Source organism: Fundulus heteroclitus, unplaced genomic scaffold, assembly GCF_011125445.2.
Source record: "Fundulus heteroclitus isolate FHET01 unplaced genomic scaffold, MU-UCD_Fhet_4.1 scaffold_727, whole genome shotgun sequence".
Lineage (NCBI taxonomy): Eukaryota > Metazoa > Chordata > Actinopteri > Cyprinodontiformes > Fundulidae > Fundulus > Fundulus heteroclitus.
The window spans coordinates 2,653-25,853 of NW_023397172.1; the positions used below are offsets into that span (position 1 = coordinate 2,653).

The 23,201-nt window shown below is 42.9% G+C and overlaps 2 protein-coding genes across 3 annotated transcripts; one reads left to right on the top strand and one right to left on the bottom strand.

Moving 5' to 3' along the window:
* Positions 1–250: 250 nt before the first annotated feature.
* On the bottom strand, positions 251–11,381 carry LOC105920317 (retinoblastoma binding protein 5). Of its 2 annotated transcripts, none has more exons than XM_036134051.1 (14): positions 11,227–11,381; positions 8,862–8,887; positions 8,573–8,745; positions 8,332–8,472; positions 7,494–7,656; positions 7,285–7,394; positions 6,459–6,578; positions 6,222–6,375; positions 6,069–6,140; positions 5,872–5,989; positions 5,719–5,788; positions 3,589–3,824; positions 3,289–3,366; positions 251–594 (listed from the first exon to the last, which is right to left on the bottom strand). In XM_036134051.1, exons 1-14 carry the CDS (start codon positions 11,243–11,245, stop codon positions 542–544), a joined length of 1,533 nt encoding a protein of 510 aa, XP_035989944.1. In that variant the 5' UTR covers positions 11,246–11,381; the 3' UTR covers positions 251–541. The 2 variants fall into 2 exon arrangements, with proteins under 2 accessions (XP_035989944.1, XP_035989943.1); XM_036134050.1 differs by having other exon boundaries at positions 3,127–3,366.
* A 2,842-nt stretch (positions 11,382–14,223) lies between these two features.
* LOC118561808 (transmembrane protein 263-like) lies at positions 14,224–19,642 on the top strand. Its single transcript, XM_036134053.1, has 3 exons — positions 14,224–14,436; positions 17,645–17,732; positions 18,671–19,642. The coding sequence occupies exons 1-3, from the start codon at positions 14,428–14,430 to the stop codon at positions 18,955–18,957; spliced, it is 384 nt and encodes a 127-aa protein (XP_035989946.1). The 5' UTR covers positions 14,224–14,427; the 3' UTR covers positions 18,958–19,642.
* Positions 19,643–23,201: the final 3,559 nt, after the last annotated feature.

The window sequence follows — 23,201 nt, forward strand, 5'->3', positions numbered from 1 at the left end:
CAAATTAACCGGGCTATGCAAGTTTTGTCAGATGTTTTGCGCAGCTGCAACAAACAGGAAGTAGAGGCCGCATATTAGCATATCTGAGAAAGATGGAGAGGTTTTGAGAAACATGACTTTTCTATTGAGATACTTAAAAATACACATAAAAAATTGATCAAACAGGGTTTATGTCTCAGCTGCAGGACTTAAACAGCTAAATATCAAATTATTAAAAGTGTTTATCTCCTTAAAAAAAAAACACAACTGATTATAAATCACAATGTTTAATATGTATAAAAACAGGAACATGAAGTTTTCTACACAGGACAAATCCTACGGAGACAGACGGACGAGTGGATCAATGCTGGACGACCTCGTTGCTTCATGCTTCCTGTCGGTGATCCAAGTTCACGAGGTCTCCTGTGAGGCTGATCCCAGATCTGGAAACCGTCTGCTCCACTGAGAAGCTTCTCATTCACACTCTGTACACAACGTGACGGCTCGTGTCTCTCTGTATGAGTTTATCGGGGCTCCTGGACACATTCAGCCCAGGCGGCGGTCAGTCCATCCCTCCGATGTTGTGCTGCTTGAACGTCTGTGAGACCAGAGTCCCTGCAGGAGAACAAAGCACCGTCAGAGGCGCTGAGCAGAAGCTGCTTCAATCAACTCTTGTTTACACCCTTTAACAAAAGGGACATAATCCACCACTGATAGAAACGAGGAGTTTCTAATCCATGTTAAATGTCAAATTAAAATGTTTCTCACCATTAAACCACAGGAACATTCAGTTGCATGTGAATATATGTTGCATTTCAACTGCACCCTGCTTATTGGTTCCTAGTCTCTCTAAAAGTAGAATGGGAGGCAGATCCTTTAGCTATCAGGCTCCTCTCCTGTGGAACCAACTCCCAGTTTTGGTCCGTGAGGCAGACACCCCGTCTACTTTTAAGACTAGGCTTAAAACTTTTCTTTTTGACAAAGTTTATAGTTAGAGTGGCTCATGTTACCCTGAGCTACCTCTATAGTTATGCTGCTATAGGCTTAGGCTGCTGGAGGACATCAGGGTCTATTTCTCTCTCTCTGCTGAATTCTCCTACTGCTCTCCAATCTGCATTGTTTGTTATTTCAGCTTTTAACTTTTTGTTCTGTCATTTTCTCTCCATAGAAGGTACACCTGGTCTGGTGTTCTGTTAGCTGTGACATCAGGGGAGGCAGATCATCCTCTATTACCATCTACCATAGAAAGTACTCCTGGGTCAATGTGAGCTTCTGTGCTTTCTGTGTCACTGCTCTGTCTTCTCTAAGCCACAGTGGGTCTTTTGTAATATTTCCCTCTAATAATACTAGTTACTGAAAACAATTTATAAATAAACCTGCCTTGAAAGGCTCGATTGAGAAGTTTTATAACATATGGAAACCATTTTCATTTATTGTGAAATCACACAGTATCGGGTATCTTTGCTCAGCCCGGCTGATTTATGATTTCGTTATTGTGGAAGGATGTTTTTCTGGGGTGGGGGGAGTTAACCAACACTGTGTTAATTGTCGTCAGATACTACACCTGTTGAGTAAAAAGAAGCTGGAACAGAAGCTCACATTAGTACCAACACAGGACGGCAGACAGAACCCGAGCAGCACCACAGCAGATAAACATTCGTGTCACGCAGAAAGCCCGCGGAGCGAGGCGGGAGTGGGAGCAGGAGGGTCAAAGGCCAAGCAGGAAGTTCATTTAGACCAATCAGCTCGCCCGCAGGGAAACAAGCCGCAGAGAAAAGCCCGTCGGCGCCGGGAAGCCTCTGCAGACCCGAGGCCGACGGTAACGGCTTTAAACGACGGTGATTCGATCAGAGAGGCTGCAGTTGTGAGGTTTGGCTGCAGAAAGCCACAGTCTGCTGACGATTTCAATCACAAAACAGTTTCTAACTTATCAGGCAGAACCAAAATACTGTTTAGTAAAACTCAACAAAACCAAAAGGTGATAAAAATAAAATAGAAACAGCAGAAAACCATCGGGACAGTCTCCATCAAGTCCCGCTTATCCCCAGACCTCCGTCCCCTCAGCAACGTTCTGGGCGACCCTAAGGCGTTCCCAGCCCAGACGGGATGTATAGAACCTCTAGGGAGTTCTGGGTCTTCCCCTGGTTCTCCTCAGAGTGGAACGGACCCGGAAAACCTCCAAAGGGAGGCGCCCCCCCCCTCTAAGGCTGAACCCGGCCAGCCTCCAGCTCATTTCAGCCGCTCGAGATCTCGTTAATTCCTTACGTAATCCAGACTTAACAGGATGATTATTAAGATCCAGTCATGAATCTCCACTGAGGGAGGGGGGGGGGGGGGAGACTGTGTGGGTTTCATGGTTTTTAAGTGTTTAGTTGCAAGCAGCTTTTATTCAGGCAGACTTTAGTGGTGCAGCAGTCACCTCTACAATCAGGTTTAGATCTGAGATGATCTATTAGGACCTTATTCTTGATCCTGAGTCTTTTAGGTTAAGTACGAGTTTCTGTTTCTTCAGACGGGACGAGGCCAGAGCATCAAAAGCTACTGAAATGTCCACTTAAAAAGGAACTACCGTATTTTCTGGACTATAAGGCCTACTTAAAATCCTTAAATCATCTCTAAAATTGATGGTGCGCCTTATATCTGTGCTTACTGACTGATTCTATGTGGAACAATGCACTCATAAACCTGTTAAAATGTGTAAGTAAGACTAGCCGCTCCGCTCAATGGATATTCTGAGGACCCCTGAGCTGTCTACCAGATTGCCTGACTGTAATGTCTAAACTAGAAGCGCATTCATGTAAGGCAGCCTGGAGTAGGCGCTAGCAACAATAAACCTAGTAAGTTAATTAAATATAAAAGTTACGTTTATTTAGGCCTGATGTTAGAAACAGGGCAGTGTAGTCCAGCTACTCTGTCTCAGATCCTCACATGTAGAGACGTAGAGTAACAGACTGTGGCTTTGCAGCAGCAGGCGGCTCTCTGTCAGGGAGCTGGGTGGTTCAGGGTGGGGTGGGGGGGTGGAAGCGGCACACAGGGTGGGGGGGGGGGGCTTTGGAAACAGGCCGGGTTTGTTAAGCAGGTCAGCAGGGCGAGCAGCACTCCCACACTCAGCAGCAGCAGCAGCAGCAGGGCCGGATGTGGGCTTACCTGTAGCCAGGGCCCCCTCTGCCCTGACCTTCATCCCTCCTTCTCCTCCTCCTCCTCCTACTCCTCCCGGGCCAGAGCTGTTCAGGGCCTCGGGCCCCATGGGGAAGGAGGGCCGTTCACCCTTGTAGGGCTTTGGCCTGAAGGAGAAGTCTTTGTCTTTACCTTTGGAGCCTTTGGGCCGGCCTGCGGTCTTCTTCTTTGATTTGCTGTCCCCCTTCACGCCCAGTAGGGGGTGCACTTCTGAGAAGATAAATAAAAAAGGTCCGAGCTTCAGAACACTGGCAGAACTTTAAGTCGAAGAGATTCTGGGACAAAAAGAGTGTTTTAAATGGGAAGAAGCTAATGCATTCAGCAGCTAAAGTCAAAACTTGTTGAGAAAACAGCAATAAAAGCAAAAATCTCCACATTAGCTTCAGACATGCAGCAGAACCAGATAACTTTCTATCTGCTGTCCTGTCGTACCGTCACTGGGCACCCCCTGCAGTTCAATGGTGGTAGTGCGGGCCTTCTTCTTGGCCGGGCCTCCTTCAGACGAGGGCTGCCTCTGCTTCTTATCCCCGCCGGCCAGCGCCTCCTCGGCGGCGCCGGGCTGGACCGCGGCGTCCGGCGGAGGACCGAAGGGGTTCTCCTCGGGGTCTTCGACCTCGGGGGCGATGGGCAGGTACAGCAGGGCCCGGTTGTCCTCCAGCTCTTCATCACTGCAGACACAACACATGGATGGCAGGGACGTTTAGGAAGAATTAAAAACATAAAAAGGTTCAAAGTCAAGAGCAGAATCTCTATGGTCTTACCAAACAGAAAATAAAAACACAAATCATGAAGATAATTTATAATCTAACAGTTAAAATGAGTCTCAAGTTGATGGGAAAATTATTCTGCTTAAACATTAAACACCAAAACCATCCGATCTTCCCAGTTTAGAAGCTTTACTAAAACTTTAAACTAAACAAAACCTAGTTTTAAGGAAGTGTTTTCACAAAATCGTGATCATTTTCCTGCAACCAGAATAATTGGACCTGGAGGTCAGACCCGGTGCCTAAATTATAAACCTAAAATCAACTTTAATAGGATTTTGTGTGATTGTGACAAAATCAAAGTGGTTTTTAACTAATGAGTGGATAAAATTATCTATGGTTTATAATTAATCTGAAACAAACTTTGATGTTGAACATTTTACAAACACAGTAACAATATAAGTCATTTAAACATTCCACTAAAATAAACTCCTGGGTCAGAACTTTGGGGAAGATCTACAGATGGAAACGTTTGTTTTACGCAAAACAGCAGAAACTCAGTTAAACGGCACAGAGAGCATGTGGGAACATCCAGCTTTAAGCCTTGTGACTGAACTTTGACTAGGCCATGACTCTGCTTTGATCCAAGCCATCCCATAATATCTCCAGCTGCAGGTTCAGGTTGGTTCTCCTGCTGGAAGGTGAACCTCCACCAAGTAGGGCTGAACAATTATTCGCATTTTCAATATAATTGTGATTTAAAATAACGCAATTTCCAAATCGCAGAGTCTGCAATTTTTGGCTATGTCACAATTAGTTAATTAGACACGTCCATTAGGTGTTGGTAAAATGTTTAAAGTGGGTTTGCCTCCACATGGAAGGGAAGACAGTTGCAGCAGTGAGATAATCTAATTTTATTACTTGTTTTAGAGTTTATATAATCATACATAGCATTAAGTACAGGTCAATCAGTTTAATACATAGACTTGCTTATTGGTTGCACTTTATGTTCAACAAGGATGGATGTCCAAATCAAATAAAAGCTGTTCTCTTGAATAATATTCTGATTAATAGAAACATTAAAAGTTCATATTTAAAATAGTCCTTGTTTACAAACATCTTTATTTAGAGGCCATTTTTTGTTGCTTGTGGTTAACGCAGAGAAAAGTCAAAATTGCAATTTTGGTTGAAATATATTGTAGGCAGAACGCAATCATTTCTGCTCTGAGTTTAAATGCTGTGGGTCTTTTAGCAACTAATCCACACGGCGAGGAAACAAAATGATTTGTTGTTTGTATATGTTTAAAAAGACATGATAAATTAAACTGGGGGAAAAAAAAAAAAAAAAAAAAAAAAAAAAAAAAAAAAAAAAAAAAAAAAAAAAAAAAAAAAAATCGCATGAAATCGCAATATTAAGAAAAGAAAAAAAATCGCAATTAGATTATTTTCCAAAATTGTTCAGCCCTAGTAAAAATGTCTCGAAATTAGTGTATTTGTCCTTGATTTGAGGAGCTAAATAAAGAATGAGTATTTTTACCCCTAAAATTAGATAATTAGACATCCTGCGCTTGAAATAAGATGATGGAGATGAGTTGTTCCTATTTTAAGTGCAAAAATCTTATTCCATTGGCAAATAGTCTTATTTAGCTTCTCTAATTTCACTTCCTTTTAGTTCCCTTTTTGCGGTGCAGAGGTGGACTCTGATCATCAGTCAGAGGACTTCTCCAAGCAGCTGTTTGCTCAGGGTTTTATTTAAGGGTATCAGTGTGAAGGGGGCTGAAATCTAATGCATGCTACACTATCAGGAGCTCTGGTCTACGACATAAAATGCCATAAAATGCATCTTTAGATGGTTTACCTGCTGCAGAAAGCAACTATAGGATCGACGGTGGTCACGTCCACCTCTTCGTCCTCCGCGGCGTCTGCGCCTGAAACGCGACCAAAGGTTCAGCTCTGAGCCGCCAGAAGCCACATCTCTACTAAAAATCTAAAACAGAACCCGTCTCGGTACCCGTCTGCTCCGGCTCGCTTTTGTCTTCGTCCTCAATGTCGAACTCGGACTCCCGCTCCTCGTACTCCACGTTCTCATCCAGCTCCTTGAAGTCCGGAGCGAAGGCGCTCCAGTTCTCCTGCAGAGAACCCAAACAGGAAACACGCCGTCAGCTGATTGGCTCCCCGGGACTAAACCGGGTCGTGACCGCCACGCACCACTTGGTTCTGGGCCCAGATGGAAACCACTCCGCTGGAGATGGAGGCGATGATGGGTCGGACCGGGTGCCACTGGAAGACAGCAGGCGGGCGTCACTGACAGACGCTCATTAGCGGCATTCAGAAAGCCTCGCTAGTCTCTAAGGTGCTTACGGCCACGTCCAGCAGCAGCTCTCCTCTGGTGCCGTGCAGGATCTTCACCAGGTTCCCGATGCTCTTCTCCCAGATGTAGAGGGCGTGCTGCCGGGCCGAGCCGGCCACGATGTACTCGCCGTCGCCTGAGAAACAGCAGCGCTTCCACGGAGTCCTGGGCAGAGGAAGCGTTAGAAACCTGTCAGGAGCTCCTCTGAAGCTCAGGTAAAGACTGGGGGGGGGGGGGACCTGACGCACCTGTTGACCAGATCCTGCAGTTTCTGCATGGGTTCTGGCTCGCCGTCCCGGCCGCAGGTCAGGATCTCCCTGCCGTCGTACACCCTGATGATCCGGTCGGCTGTGTTTATCAGAAAGCAGCTGTGGGGGGGGGAGGAAGGCGTCAGCGACCGGTTTTTAACGGCAACCGCTTCCTGTAGGTCAGGGGTCTTAAACAGGGGGTCCGCGACCCTTAGGGGGTCTGCGGAGGTACTGCATGGGGGTCGCGAAAGTTTTGGTTGAATTAAAAATAAATTAATTAATTAAAATTAAAACATGAATCTGTCAGTTATGTTAATAGTTCAGTATTTTATGCAATATAACAGGTATGTTTATGCATGCCAGTGGCACTAACAAGCATCACTTATTTTCCTTTTCACATTTATGTTTTAAAAATGTCCATTTAAATAGCTTTTATGCATGATTACATGCAATTGACAGACATTGTTGATCTTGGCAGGTATCGGTTTATTGTGTTATGTTATGTTTATTAATGGCAGTGGCATGGCCACCCTACTCACTGTGCCTCGCACATGTTTAAAAAAAAAAACATGAATATATGAACCTGTGTATTATTTGAGTATCTTAGTATTGAATGCACAATAACAAGGTACATTTACACATGGCACTATAGGACCAGTTTGATATAACACAATTTTATACAATATATATAATTAGGGGGTCCCCGCTCCATCTCGCCATCAGTTTGGGGGTCCTTGGCCTGGAAAACGTTGAAGACCCATGCTGCAGGTCGTTCATGTCCTCAGAACGTGACACCAAACACAACGGAGCGCCCTCGGCGTCTCACCTGCCCTTCCGTGCAAACTCGATGGATTTGATGGCGGTGGTGTTGCTGGTGCCGGTCGTCACTCTGAAGGACGCCACCAGCTCCTGGGTGTTTGTGTTTAACACCAGAATCTGCAGCACCACAAAGAGAAGGTCAGGTGACTTCTGACGCCCTCACATTCTCCTCCGCCCAGAGAACGTGGAGCCTGTGACACCCCCCCCCCCCCTTACCTTTCCTTTGGCGTTGCCGGTGTAAATGTATTCCCCCCGCCGGTCGAAGGCCGCCACCACGTTCAGATCCGAGTCGTCGTCCACCGGCAGGACGACGTGTTTGGAGTCGGACAGCGTCAGCAGCACCGGAGCCGACTTCATGGGACAGACGAGCACCTTGTCTCTGGAACACAAACCCGACGCACACTAGGGTTTAATCCCGGGAGACGGGATACCCGGGAAATCTGATCAAAACTATTTCCCGATTCCCGGGAAATGTTATGACGGGAAACGGGAAATGAAAGTAAAAAAAAAAAAATCCAGTGCGCGTCTATTGTTGTCTTACGGTAACGTTGCATTCAGTAGCCTACCGCCTAAGGATGTCTACTGCCAGCTTTGTATAGGAGCATTTTAAAAAGGTTGTGTGACCGGATTGTCAGATGTTCTGGATTGTGCAGACATTTAGAATCTCAGCGTAGTAAAGTTCCTGAAGAAAGCCCATCAACAAAACGTCTGAAAACGCTAGATGGCTACTTTAGCAAAGCTAGCAAGTCGCTTGGTGAAATACTAGCGGAGACGGCAGCTTTTGATGGATTTACGTTTAATAGTATGGCAAAATGTCTCAGATCAGCAGTTAAGAGAGATGGACATATATATGGACATACGCGTGTGTGTGTGTCTGAGCCCTCCCATCTGCGGAGGACGCACCTCAGAGCGCACCAGAGGCATAACTACAAAAAACAGCTATTTCCCGGGATTCCCGGGAAATGCGTCGTCTTTTCCCGGGATTTGATACATATCATTTTCGGGAAAAATTTTAAACCCTAACGCAGACTGAGCAAAGCGTCCAGAAACTCACGTGTCCCTCGGATGATACTGCAGCTTGAGGATGGGGGAGGGAAAGCGGAACCTCTGGTCACAGTCTCCGGTCAGGACGTCCCACTGGGAGACGATGTTGTCCGTCGAGGCGCTCACCAGCTTGTGACCGTCCCGACTCCAGCTGGACCGAACACACACGCGGGGGGGGGGGGGGGGGGGGGTTAAGACCAGTCGAGGCAACGGCACAGCAACGTTTACGAGCCTGAGCGGCTGCTTCTCACCACAGGGAGCAGACGGGGTGGATGTGAGCGCTGATGATCTTGGCGATTCCCCGAGTGAGGAAGTCCCAGATGACGATGCGGCCGTCGTTACAGCCGACAGCCAGCAGGGTGCCCCAGCGGTTAAAGGTACAGGTGAGGGCCATGCTGATGCAGTCCAGGGTGCCATCTGCCTCCTGAACACAAAGTTAGCACATGTGATGGAGCCGACTAGCTTCACACAGCAGGGCATCAAAACCAGGAGCTACAGGGAACCAGGAAGTCAAAGTAGCATCAAAACACGACCGCTTACCTCTGGGTAGTTCTGCCCGAACGATTCTGCAAAAAAACACAAACAGATTAAACATTAATGTCATCAAAGCAGCAACAAGTATTAACAGAGACACAGGAGGAAGAGAACTCCAGCGTGTCAGACACTGAAATGTTCAGAGAAAACGACAGCAGGGTTTACCCTACTGACACTTCGCCAAAAATCTATCGATTTAATCTCTGCATTAACCACGAGCAGCAAAAATGGCCGCTAGATAAAGATGTTTGTAAACAAGGAGCGTTTAAAACAAGAAATCTAACTGTTTTTATTAACCAAAATATTAATATTCATGAGAACAGCTTTTAATTGAGTTGGACATCAACACTTGTTGAACATAAAGTGCAACCAACCAACAAGTTTGACCACAACTTAATGCTACGGTGAGATTCCTGAAAGTTTCTGGTAAAAACAAACAAACAAAAAAAAAAAAAAAAAATATATATATATATATATATATATATATATATATATATATATATATATATATATATATATATATATATATATATATATATATATATATATAATTATAATTATAAGCAAATAATAAACTAGATTATCTCACTGCTGCAGCTCTCTTCCCTTCCATGTGGAGCAAACCCACTTTAAACATTTTACCAACACCTAAAGGATGTTTCTGATCCATTAATTGTTACACAGCCAAAAACTGTGTTTTTTTACATTGTGAATATATTGTCCAGCCCTTGTTTCCCCACCGTGTTCTATTCGCATCAGATGCTTTATTACGGTTGTACTGTTTGTATACTGGTATACACGGTGACCACAGCTAGAGGACCTTCAGGCCTCTTTAGTCGATTACAAGGAGGTCTGGCTTGAAAAGAAAAAAAGAAATGAGTTTGGAGTTAATTTTGATTTAACATTAAAGCCTAAATCCTGACTCTAAATATCTCGATTGTTTCTGCTGTCTATAAGGTTGTACCCCATCATAGTCCATCATATCAGTGAGTGAATGGACCTGCATTTCCTCCAGCATCCTTCCAGCCATCACAGGTCATCCCAGCATTTTAAACCACTTCTTGTTTAGAAAGTTGACGTTACGTTAAAGTTGCCCGCTTTTAGAAAACCTTGACATTGCAACAATATTAGTAAATAATGCAACAAACATCTCAGTTGCAATGAATCCATGTTTCCCTCTTCGCCTTTTCATATAAGCTCCTTTGATCTTTAACATTTGGGGAACTATAATCTGTTTCAGGCGTGGGCTTCTGCAGCAGGCTGAATACTGATGATACTAATGACCATATTCCGCAGAATACACAAAATTACAAGATTAGAACTTCTTATATACTTAAGAATCGTCTTTTTTGTCTAATCAGTACTGTGTAGTTTTCCCACTCTCCATATAATTTCTTCACAGTTTTTTACTTATTTTACTATTAACAATGCTGTTATTAAACTGCGCTTATTTGTGCTTCTATTTGCACTTTCCTGACATTACATTATTATTATTATTATTATTATGGCCGAAAATGAACAAGAAATTGTTTTTGGTCCCATATATGTTAACAAAGTTAAATGAGACTAAAACTGCAGAAAACATGCAATCAACCTAATTATAGACTAGAATTTTAGTATGTGTGTTAGAATCTGTGACTAAAGCCTTCAACCATCAACACGCCGTTTAACCAAAGGCATTCTGTCAAAAAGAGACCCAGAAACATCGATGCAGGCTTTTATTTTTGGCAGATTGCTGTAAAGGTGTCTTCTTTACTGCCAGAGGGCAATTGATAATTTCCCTGCAGACACTTTCGAATGATGTCAGTTATTTTTTCTAATAATTTTCTTTTTACACGTTAATTTTACTTCATTGTTTACATATTTTTCTTACATAAACACTTGAAATCCCCTTTTGTATGAAAGGTGGTAAACAAACTACATTTGCCTTGTTCTCTAATAAGTCAAATGCTTTAGCTCCATTTGACATAAATGTTTTTATCCTGGAAATACGTCCAGTTTTAAACAGTTTGATTATTATATAGTCAGCTGGCGGCATATATCCTCACTGTTACAAGGGTGTCAATAGATTTAATATAACCGAACAATGTATGGATGCTAAATGTGGCTAGCTGACAGTTTTATGCTTCCATAAAAATAATAATAATAGAAAAAATAATATGTAAACATTCATCAGATTGTTGTCAATTCACCCGTTCAGTCTAAACAGCTAAACGTGAGTAAACAATCTTAACTGTTTATAGTTTTAATTTCATTAATATCTTAGCTGTTAGCATCCTTGGCTAACAGACGATGCTAACCACAACAAGAGCGGAGCGCCGCAGGAAAACTGCGCCGTAGAAACACAACAAAAGCCTCTTCTCATAATTACCGAGCAGCTCTAGATTCATCGCTGGGTTTCCAAGGATCCACAGCCCCCTAAAGCCCGATTTCTTACAATATTTCAGTCAATTCTACTCGTTTTTGTTAACATTTGCTGCAACTGCCCAGAGAGTGGCGCCACTGAGGACCCCAAACATGGCGACCGAGCAGGCGCCTGAACTAAATGATCCCGATTCAAGGATCGCTTGTGTCGAGTTAAATGCCTCAAAGTAAAAGATAAATAAAACAATTATTTACGGGTGTCAATGAAATAAAAATCATAAAACTACCGATCAAACAAATTAAATTCCATTATATGCCAAAAAAAATCCACTATTCTTTGAATGTGCTAATAATTAAAAACACAACTAACTAATTTCATAAAATGCAACATTCACACAACCTGAATATACTTTATAACTGAAGCCTTAGATGTTATAACCGTGTGTAAATAGTTCATGGCTTATATCCTGGTCAGTCATGCACCATGAAATGGTTTGTACTTTCACTGCAGTTTGCCAAATAAACTCAAGCATCTGATTATTTAACCCAATTAATTTCAGAGCAGTTTCAATAAACGGGACATCTGCAAGCCTCACTAACTCCTGTGCCAAAAGTCACGATGTGTTGGATCAGTTCTCCATGAAATAATCCAATTAATTGTAACACTTTTGTCCGCATACTTATTTTTAGGCTTAGTTTTTACTTAAAGATGATAGAAACAATAACATATTTGCCATTAATGTACCTTTTATATCACACAGACATCCACTTTTATATCACTGTTATATTCAGTAAAAGCCTTTAACCAATTTGAAACTGTGAGTTTCTTTTATCAGGGCATGATAGAAGATTTTATTATAGTTACTAGATTCGAAAATCTACAACCTCAGATGGACAACATATGATTGAGTCAATGTTTCTTTGAATAAAATTATATAAATCAATTAATAAATGTATTTTGCCATCAGCAATTTACAGCTCTGAATCACACAGGTGATTCAGAAAAAATACCTACTGCCAAATCACAATGTTTTTCATGAACCTTGACCCTTTCACCTTTGTCGTCTTCAACTTTATGGTTTTAGTGCTGTCTTTATTTCCATCAGACGTTACAGTGCATGTTTAATTTTGAACTTATTGACAACAACTAAGCAGGTACCAATGAGACTTTTTAGCTACTCAGAGACTACATGAGACAGTAGAAACAGCAGCTGTGCTGATGATGCAGGATCCGGGGCAGCATCCGGAGCTGCAGCGTCAGCGAGCACCACGCCCAGCTTCCTGTTTTCACAATAAAAGTTCAATTCAGACTGACTTGTGAAAAATGATAGTAATTCTACTGTCCATTTAAAAAAACTCAAACTATGGAAGCCAAACAGATAGCTAAAAAAACAAAACATCCACATATATATTTATTAATTTATATGGTGGATGAGGTAAAGTTTCTTGAGATGCTACGATTTTGATTTTGACGATCAGTAGTAGGACAGATTAAGCAATAACAATTTCGCCTGGGCATTCACATCTACTCTGACCTCTCCTGGACTGATAACACCTCCCACCTGGTGAAGAAGGCCCAACAACATCTCTTCTTCCTCAGGAAGCTGAAAAGGTCTGGACTTCCCACTAAGCAGCCAAAGAACTTCTACAGAGCTACGATAGAGAGCGTTTTATGGATCAGCATAACTGTGAGATACGGGAGCTGCTCAGTCCAGGAGAGGAAGGACCTAGCATGGGTGGTGAGGACAGAGCAAGGGATTGTGGGATGCCGTCTGCAAGATCTAGACTCAGTTCATGCAGAATGAGTCCAAAGAAGGACCAGATGCATCTCCACTGATCCCCCCCACCCCACCCCACCCCACCCCACTCAGGCAACGCGCTGTTTGCTCCTCTCCCATCAGGTAAACGCTTTAGAAACAGAAATAATAAACTTAGAAACAGCTTTTTGTCCAGAGCTGTGAGGGCAAACGCCCCATGATGGGAGACTGCAGTCCAACGCTTTTAAATCCCCCCACTGTTATTAACCGTCATACGTTACAATCACCTTAATGTTACTGCCTACTGCACAATACTATCTCTAAATATTTAAATGCATATTTCTGTAAATAAAGCCTCAGATGATCATTGCACAATAAGCAAATTTTTCCTCATTATCTGTGACTCATGAAGGACAATTAGTTCATACAAACTTTTCAATCTTCATCTTTTTATTTTTCTAATCTTTTGAATGCTATAAAGAGGGGAAAAAACAACAACAACATTGTAACCCTTGTGCATTGCCTGTGTGCTTGTTTGTCTTTTTTATGTGTACTCTTAGCTAAAAAGAAATTTTACCACGGTAACACGCCGTGACAATAAAGACTCTTTGAATATTTCAGTATATATATATATATATATATATATATATATATATATATATATATATATATATATATATATATATATATATATATATAGATAGATAGATAGATAGATAGATAGATAGATAGATAGAACAGGATGATGAAAAAAGTTTCAGTAAAAGTAATATTTCATTTTAAATCACTATTTTTTCATTATGTTGGAAACTATGATTTTTTTTACACCATTATCCACAAATATCAACATCCAAACCATCCTCTTTATAAAAAAAAAATCAAAATAGACAAAAAAGGGCGTTTCTTTAAAGATGACAACATATTTCTACAGTAGATCTTTATCATAAATTATAATTTGTCTTTTTTCAAAAGGCCAGGCAACATTTGGGGCTCTGAACGAGTTTAATTCAAGTGAACTGTAGAAAAATGGCTCGTTAGACTGTAAATGTTGCAGCCCCCTGGTCTAGAGTCGTGGCTGTTATGGTCAACCTATTACAATTAACCAATTAACCTTGACCAGTTAATTGGTCTAGTGTGTACAACATGACTGATGTTCTCCACCTCTCGACCCATGACAGCCTGGCTTGACAAAGTGAAGACTTTTACTCTGAAGGCCTTTACCGGAAGTGCGCGGCCTGTTCAGACGCGCAGTGACAGCGGTGCTCGTGCTCGTCAGCGTGTGCGTGTGCTCGGTGAAGGCGCCACGTCGGCAGAAGCAGCGCAGAGGAGAAGAGAGCCGCAGCTCTGCAGAAAGTCCGCAGAAGTTGTTGAGGAGGACGGAAGGCTGCAGGCTGAACCCAGGAAGCAGCGTCCCAGGCCCGGCTGTGTCTCAGCGAGAAGCAGCAGGAACCATGGTGAAGGTAAGGATGTGTCTGAGCATGCTCCAGGTGTTCAGCTCACCTCCACGCTCACGTCCTGGTGATGATGTGGAGCATGGACGCAGTTCCAGCTTGCTTCAGTGTCCAGGTCCTTTAAAAAAAACACCAGCGCCTCCTGCAACTTCTGCTGCGTTTGTTTTTATTCTAACTGTCTGAATAACAGCAGCTTTCACTTGAAACTGGGAAACCTGCAGCAGGAGCTAGATGGATGTTTGTGTTCAGGTTAAATAACCTAAAAATAAAAACCCATCATCATCTGAGTCTCATTTCAGATTCAGAGCCTGGTTCGTGTCTTCAGCAGCAGGGAGCTGAATGAGGCCCTGGCTTCAGTAAAATGTTGAAAACATTAACATCATAGTGTCATGGCTCCAAGATGGAGGTTTTAGAGCGTTTACCTCCCACCAAACAGCCAAAAACACGTCTAATTTAAACCCCCAGCAGCTTTAAGGGCTCAGAAACCTGGTTAATGTGCAGCATTTATTAAATATGACGATAAAAAGCAGCCAAAGCGACGCATTCGGGTTCAGACCGAGCTAAAAATCTGTTGGATAATTACAGGTTTAAGCACGACTCTGTGCTCCAGCAGTGAAATGTGTGTTTGATTCAGCTGCAGGCGAGCAGATCTCTGCATTTTCCTCCGTAATGATCGGCGCAGATAGAACATTCAGCACCAGGAGCCCACAGTCTGTCCCAATCCTACCGGGCCTTCATGCCAAGATCCAGAGTTTCGTAACGGGTGAGCTAACAGGCAGTCAGGAAGGTCGGCCCGGTCCGCATCAGAGGTGTGGGCCGCTGGAGCTCGATGGCGGAACCAAACCGATCCGACATGTCAGCTAGTCTGACCCCCTAGTGCTGGTGAAGCATTTTTACTGTCGGCTGCTCCAGTAACCGCCTGATAAGGCTACAGTCGGTGGAACAGAACACCTATTGGTACCGAGCAGCAGCTGTCAGGAACAAATGCAGCGTTGTTTTCCACCGTGGGGACAGGCCTCAAAGTTTAAAGACTGAACACTTAAACGTTTATAGCCTTGGCTTGTTTGCATTGCACGTCCCCAGACGGGCCTTTTAAGAACGTAGAACAGAACCAGAACACATCCAGAACGTTTGTGTGGACCCAGGAGCTCAATGCAATGTTCTGTAGGACAACTGAAGCAGAGAGGAACCTCCAGCCGTCACTGAAAGGTTTCTCCTGCAGCTACGGTGGAGAAAGGAAAGGTGGACCGAACCAGAACTTTACGCAGACAGCAGCAAGGTCCATAGCTCACGCTGGAGTGAAATTAATTATTTAACCGGAACAACGTCGAGCTGCACGTAAACGTCGGTGGTTCTGGAGAAACGTCAGCTGCCAGCAGCAGCCAACCGGACCAGAACGGTCCACAGTGGGACAACGCCGGTACCGTCCTGAGGCGTCCCTCTGACCCGGAGATTTACCAACCGCTGCACCTTCATCGTCACCATGTGGTACCATGGAGACGTGATTCTGAGACTGACGGCGGCTCAGGAAGAACAATAACATTTACAGTAGGGCTGGACGATAGTTCAGTAACTATAAATATCGATCAGACGTGTATCGATGATATACGTGTAATAAAAAGTTCAGTAGAATGTTTTCATTCCTTATGCATTCTAGCCATGTGTATATCTATCGATCGATCGATGCAGTTTTAGTAAAAAGTTGGTTGAATAAAGGTTTGAGTTTGAATTCAGTGTTTGTGTGTCCTGTATCTAAAAATAGGTTGCTAAGCAACAGCATAAAATGTACAGGGCTGCACTTAAAATATGTGATAATTATCGATATCGATCAATATGATTTCTGTTTTATCGATATGCTTTTTTTTTTCATATCATCCAGCCCTAATTTACAGGCAGACACAACAGACCATATTATCACCCATTTTTTTTCATGGTGCATTCAGGTCCATCCAGTACATGGGATTATCTAAATATTCAGTTGGAATAAAAAGAAAAAACCTGCAGAAGTAAAAAAAAAATAAAAAAATCAGTTTTGTTTAATCTCAGCAGCTCAGAGCTCAATGAAAACCAAAAATCGGTACCGGCCTGGAAAACCCTGATCTGTTTCTGTGGCGGACATTGTTCAGATTTCAGACACACATCCTCTGTTTAATGCGTCTTAAAGATCATTTCAGGGAGAAACTAATATAATTCTTCTGGTCCGTGGGGTTTCTTTGCTGATGAAAATGTTTAAACATAGAAAATAAAGAAATTCTTGGTCTGTAATCAATGTAAAAATATTCTGTATGGAGGCAGAAACCTGCGTCCTTCATCATCTCATCATCATCATCATCATCATCATCCCTACTACTAGTCAGGGTGAGGACGAGTTGAAGAGAAGTCTGAGCGGTCTCTGCTTACGCTGCAATGTCTTCCACTCTCCAGCTGCACAAAGTTAGTTTTAAATTCAGCAAATTTGAGCCGCGGTCTTAGATTAAAGCAGCTTGTTTGGTAAAGTGGTCGACTGGGCGCCCCACACAGGGATGCTAAAGTCTGCCTGATTACTGCCAGAATTAATTAATCTTTGTAATTTAAAGTCTTTATTTCATTAATTGTGTTTAAACAAAACACACATAAAGAGAAGAATCTTATCTGCTGCCTTTACCTAAAGCAACACGTTTACTAAGAACTTAAATTGCAAAATCATTAACAACACAATAAGCATCAAAATATACATAACAAAAACAGAAGATAATGAAATTAAACATCTGTTGCCCAAAACTGAAATGCACATTTTACTTAAAGTTGATTTTTCTGTATATACATAAAATGTAACATGATTGTTAATAATCAGGCATAACTGACATATTCAGTCAGCAAAGCAGCTTTTATTGTCCTTTTTATTCCCAAATGTGAATATTTATTATGATTCTTTAGTTTCTTTGTTCAGATTGTTCCATAAGAAGATTCCTTAATCTATTTCTTATAAACATTACTAGTACCACACACTTTTATTTTTTTATTTAACTCCATACATGCAAACATTTAAATGTGCTTTTCTCCTGTGGCTAAAACCACAGACGTGTGTTTGTAACAAACCTGAAACGTTATTCTGTGGTTCTGGTGATGAGATTAAATCATGCAGGTAGTTTTGTCTCCAGTTTGTCGGCAGGTGACATTCGTCTGTTTTTTTTTTTTTATGCTCAGTCTTCCTGGTTTGTGTTTGTTTTTTATCCAGGATGTGAACAGCGTGAACGTGGAGCCGCAGCCCGGGACCAGCCTGTCCTCGGACGAAGCAGAACCCGCTGACGGCCAGCCTCCAGAGGGTAAGCGCCGCGGCGAGGGACGGGTCTAAATGCTGGAGGGTCAGCGGGGAATACGGTGCAATCTGGGCTCACATGTTGCTGCTGCTATTTCAGAAACACTTGGAGCGTTTCAGACGCCTCTGGGTCACCATGGCGCCTCAGCCTCCTGAGGAAGCTGCTCTCATCAGCTTATATGACTTTAATGTCATAAATTATAGTTTCACTGCTAATCACAATAAAACAGGTCTGATGGCCTCTCAGGAAAATGTATTTAATTTAATTTGCCCTTTCCATTGTTGTGCCATTATGCACTGTTTAAAGTTATTTAATGTGTCATAAATAACTCTGTCTGTTAAGTATTATCTGGTGATGATCAGCTCTTAAGCTGATATCAAGACAACGGTTGAAAGGGATGAATTTGAGCACTAGCGATCTTTTAACAGCAAAACCTGCACATACATAGAATAAAGGAGTGACAACTTCTTTTCAAGTTCAAGAATTTAATAACAGAAATAAAATGAACATCACTATGTAATGCTGTTTATCTGAATTAACACAATATTTCAATCAGTAAATCCTCTCTACTAGGCTAGTGAAAGTTAACTAAACTACTGAGCAAAATTAAAATAAAAAGAAGGTAAGGAACTATTTACAAGCAAAAGAAACAAGACAACATTAAAATGTTTGATCATCATCAGAATGATTCAGTGAATCCTGGTTCACTGCAGATCTGAGTTAAAGAACCAAAGTTCACCTTAAAAAATATGGAATGATGTTCAATTAGCTTCACTAATTCAGAACATTTGGTGTTTCAATCCATTCACAATGCAAATCCTGAGTTAAACAAAACATTATTTGATAAAAATAAAATTTTAAAGAAAGATTTGTTTGGTAAAAATCAGCGACCTTTAGGACATTTGATTCTAAAAGACGAACTCTGTGTGTGACGTGTGTTCCAGAGCCCGGTAAGGACCACGCCATCGCTCCCCCCGGCATGGTGTGGCGGGTCACCGGCGGCCTCTTCAACGTCACCAAGGGCGTGGTCGGCGCCGCGGTGGGCGGAGTGGCCTGGGTGGGCGGGAAGAGCCTGGAGATCACCAAGTCGGCCGTGACCACGGTGCCGTCGATGGGCGTGGGGCTGGTGAAGGGCGGCGTGTCGGCCGTGGCCGGCGGCGTCTCCAGCGTGGGCTCCACGGTCGCCAGCAAAGTGCCCTTCACCGCCAAGAGGAAAGACAAGGCGGAGTGAGGAGGAGGAGGAGGAGGCGGCGCCGAGGACCAAAGGATTGAAAACTGACGCCCCCGCCCTGAGCCAACCGAGAGAGGCGGCCCGCTGATCTCGACCAATCAGACGCCACAGTGCCTTCCCCCCCCCACGGTCACCATAACTCCCAGACTTTAAAGACTGCGCAGCTCTTAGTACTACTACACCAACCCGGACGCATCCTGCTCGTCTGCTCCGTGGCGACGTCACGATGAACTCTAGTTTACAGACCCGCCTGAGGCCACGCCCACTTTCTGCTCCCCGACCCGCAGACGTCCGCTGACACCTTTCCGTCTTCAGATGCTGATTCTTGTTCCTGGTTGTTTCTCAGTGGTGTTGAAGTATTATTGCAACCCGTTTGTGTTGAGGGATCAGGCTGTTTGTTCTGCTGAGGAGCCCTGAGCCCCCCCCCCCCCCCCCTGCATGCAGGAACATCTCTGAAATACCTACAGGCTGACGACACCGGACCCGTCAGAACCGGGTTTCCTCTGCAGCGTCTTTCTGGTGAAACAACCCGGGAAAGCTGAGCGGTTCCTTCCTCTGCTGCAGCGCAGGAAACAATCACGAGCATTTCAATGCAGCTGTTGTTGAGCAGTTAAACTTTGTGAAAGATGTTTGTATTATTATTTTGTTTTTCCAATATATCAATAAAGTAGTTTAGAAGGTAAAGAATGAGCTCAGTTTCTGTTTTTTTTTTCTGGTTGATCTGTTCTAGTTTTCATTTGGAGGCTGAAAAATAACAGATTTAAAAACGAGTGCAGAGTGATTGCTGTGACAAATCCTTCCTTAAATCTACAATGAAACAAGATTTTCAATGGTGTTGTTTTTTTTTTTTGTCCTAGAACATCCAGTTTGTCTCCGGCCTTTAAGGCCCCCCACCCCAGGACACCCTGCATGGATAAGCGGGTACAGACAACACCAGCTCGGACTGGTCTCAGCTCGGTTAAAAAATGTAGTGTAAACGGGCCTAATAATGGATCATTGGCTTCATCAGCAGAGAGGAAGCACTGAAACATCTGCAGTAGTTCCTTCAGTCAGACAAACAGGAGCTTTTACGGAGGAGCAGATGTTTGCAGTGGTTACCTCCAAAGAAAAGCTGCAGGCTCGCCTCCAGAAAACTGCTGCTGGGAACATTGCAGCAGAAATTACCTTTTTCTGGTGCTTGAAGAACTCCAAGCTGAGAGCTTCAGCTTCAGCCCAAGAAGGTCCAAGCTTCAGGATCATCTGCGGCTGAGGAGGGCTCGTTTAACTGGTGGATGTGAGAAGCAGTGGGACAAAGAGGTTTAGGAGGAGTATAGAAAATCCTGCAGGAGGTACAAAGATAGTCACCAGCAGACTGGTGCAAAGTTTCTTCATGCTGACTGAGTCGCCAACGATGCAGCATCCTGCTCCAACTCCTGTCTGGGCTTTAGAAGAGAACAGAGTGATGCTTTTGCTGCCTCACAGCAGGGAAATGCAGGTTTATCAGCAGGAAGTAAAGGGAAACGGATGGAAAAATCCTGTACAGGTTTTAAAAATACTCAAATGTGCGTCTGAGAGGGGTGACCTGCAAGTGTAGGAAATGCACAAGTTTAAAGAACAGCAACAGATTACAGAAAAAACTGTAACAGCAGGAATATAAATAACTTTGAGTGGTGAAGGTCCTAAAGTCTAAGAGCTGCTGGGAGGAAGGATCTGCACTAACGCTCCTTTGTGCTCCTAGGATGCAGCAGTTATGCAGAGGAGGTGGACATTGTCAGCAGTGATGTTATGTGCAAAATATCTGTGTGTAGTGCAGGTGGTTGGAGTCATCTAGTCTCCAACCACCTGGTCCAGGGGGCATCCTAGGACACCGCTGGCCTTACTGATGAGCTCATTTAACCTTTTTCTCACAGCTGCTCCATCAAAACAAGCCATAGAAGAAGCTGAAGCCACCACAGAGTCATAAGGTGTTCAGGAGCGCCCCCTGCAGGGCAGAAGACCTCACCCTCCTCAGCAGGTAGAGTCTGCTCTGACCCGTCCTGTAAAGACCTTGTTATACCAGTTTAAAATCAATAAATTTGTCCTCAGTAAGTGAGGCAGCATTGGAGGAATCTTTAGAACCTGCACAGTGTCTGAACTGTTTAGAAGCAGTAGAGCTTTCTGAGCTATCTAAAATTCTAGCTTCATCTAAACCTTCTACCTGTATGTTAGACCCAATCCAAACCAAGTTGTTTAAGGACATATTCCCTTTGATCAGTGGTCCTATTTTAGACATGATTAATCTATCCTTAGTAAATGGATATGTACCACAGGCTTTTAAAGTAGCTGTTATTAAACCTTTACTTAAGAAACCATCTCTTGATCAAGATGAGTTAGTAAATTACAGACCTATATCTAATCTTCTTTTCTTATCTAAAATTCTTGAGAAAGTAGTTGCTAATTAACTATGTGAACATTTACAAAGTAATGACCTACTTGAGGAGTTTCAGTCAGGCTTCAGAGCTCATCATAGCACTGAAACAGCTCTGGTGAAGGTCACTAATGATATTCTCATGGCCTCAGATAATGGACTTGTGTCTATACTTGTCCTGTTCATATTAATAATAAATCTTCTTCAAACTCTAGGGTCACCTGTGGAGTATCACAGGGTTCAGTCCTTGGACCAATTCTATTTACTATATATATGCTTCCGATCGGCAAAATTATCAGACAGCATGGGATTAATTTCCACTGTTATGCTGATGATACTCAGCTATATTTATCCATAAATCCTGATGAATCCAATCAATTACTTCGACTGCAGTCATGTCTTGATGACATCAAAAGCTGGATGACTTTAAATTTCCTGCATCTAAATTCTGACAAGACCGAAGTTTTAATCTTTGGGCCAGAGTCCTCAAAAAATAAACTTCTTAATCAATCACTTAATCTGGATGGCATTAACTTGGCCTCTGGTAATAAAGTAAAAAATCTTGGTGTTATTTTTGACCAAGACATGTCATTTAAATCCCATATTAAACAGGTTTCCAGAGTTTCCTTTTTTCACCTCCGGAATATCGCCAAAATTAGAAACATTCTGTCCAGTAGTGATGCTGAAAAACTGGTCCATGCATTTGTTACTTCAAGGCTGGACTATTGTAATTCTTTACTATCAGGAAGTCCACAAAATGCAGTTCAAAGCCTTCAGCTGATCCAAAATGCTGCGGCAAGAGTTCTGATGAAAATCAACAAGAGGGATCATATTTCTCCAATTTTAGCTTTCCTTCATTGGCTTCCTGTTAAATCAAGAATAGAATTTAAAATTCTTCTTCTAACGTACAAAGCCCTTAATAATCAAGCTCCATCATATATCAGAGCTCTGATTACCCCGTATGTTCCTAACAGAGCACTTCGCTCTCAGACTGCAGGTCTGCTGGTGGTTCCTAGAGTCTCTAAAAGTAGAATGGGAGGCAGATCCTTTAGCTATCAGGCTCCTCTCCTGTGGAACCAACTCCCAGTTTTGGTCCATGAGGCAGACACCCCATTTATTTTTAAGACTAATCTTAAAACTTTCCTTTTTGACAAAGCTTATAACTAGAGCGGCTCATGTTACTCTGAGCTACCTTTATAGTTTTACTGCTATAGGCTTAGGCTGCTGGAGGACATCAGGATCTAATTTTCTCACTCTATAGAGTTCTACTGTTCTTCAATTATTCGTTATGTGTCGTCATTTCTGCTTTAACTTTCTGTTCTCTCTCTTTTTCTTCATAGTAGGTACACCTGGTCTGGCGTTCTGTTAACTGTGACATCATCCAGAGAAGACGGCTCACCCGCTACTACCATCTAATGTAGAACAGATTACTAGATCAATGTGTGCTTCTGTGCCTTTTTGTCTCTCTTGTTGTGTCTCTGCTCTGTCTTCTGTAACCCCAGTCGGTCGAGGCAGATGACCGTTCATACTGAGCCCGGTTCTGCCGGAGGTTTTCCTTCCCGCTAATGGGGAGTTTTTCTTTCCACTGTCGCTTAATGCTTGCTCAGTATGAGGGATTGCTGCAAAGCCATGGACAATGCAGACCACTCTCCCTGTGGCTCTACGGTTCTCCAGGAGTGAATGCTGCTTGTCGGGACTTTGATGCAATCAACTGGTTTCCTTATATAGGACATTTTTGACCAATCTGTATAATCTAACCCAGTATAATATGATTGAATTTGACTTTGTAAAGTGCCTTGAGATGACATGTTTCATGATTTGGCGCTATATAAATAAAATTGAATTGAATTATTTATAT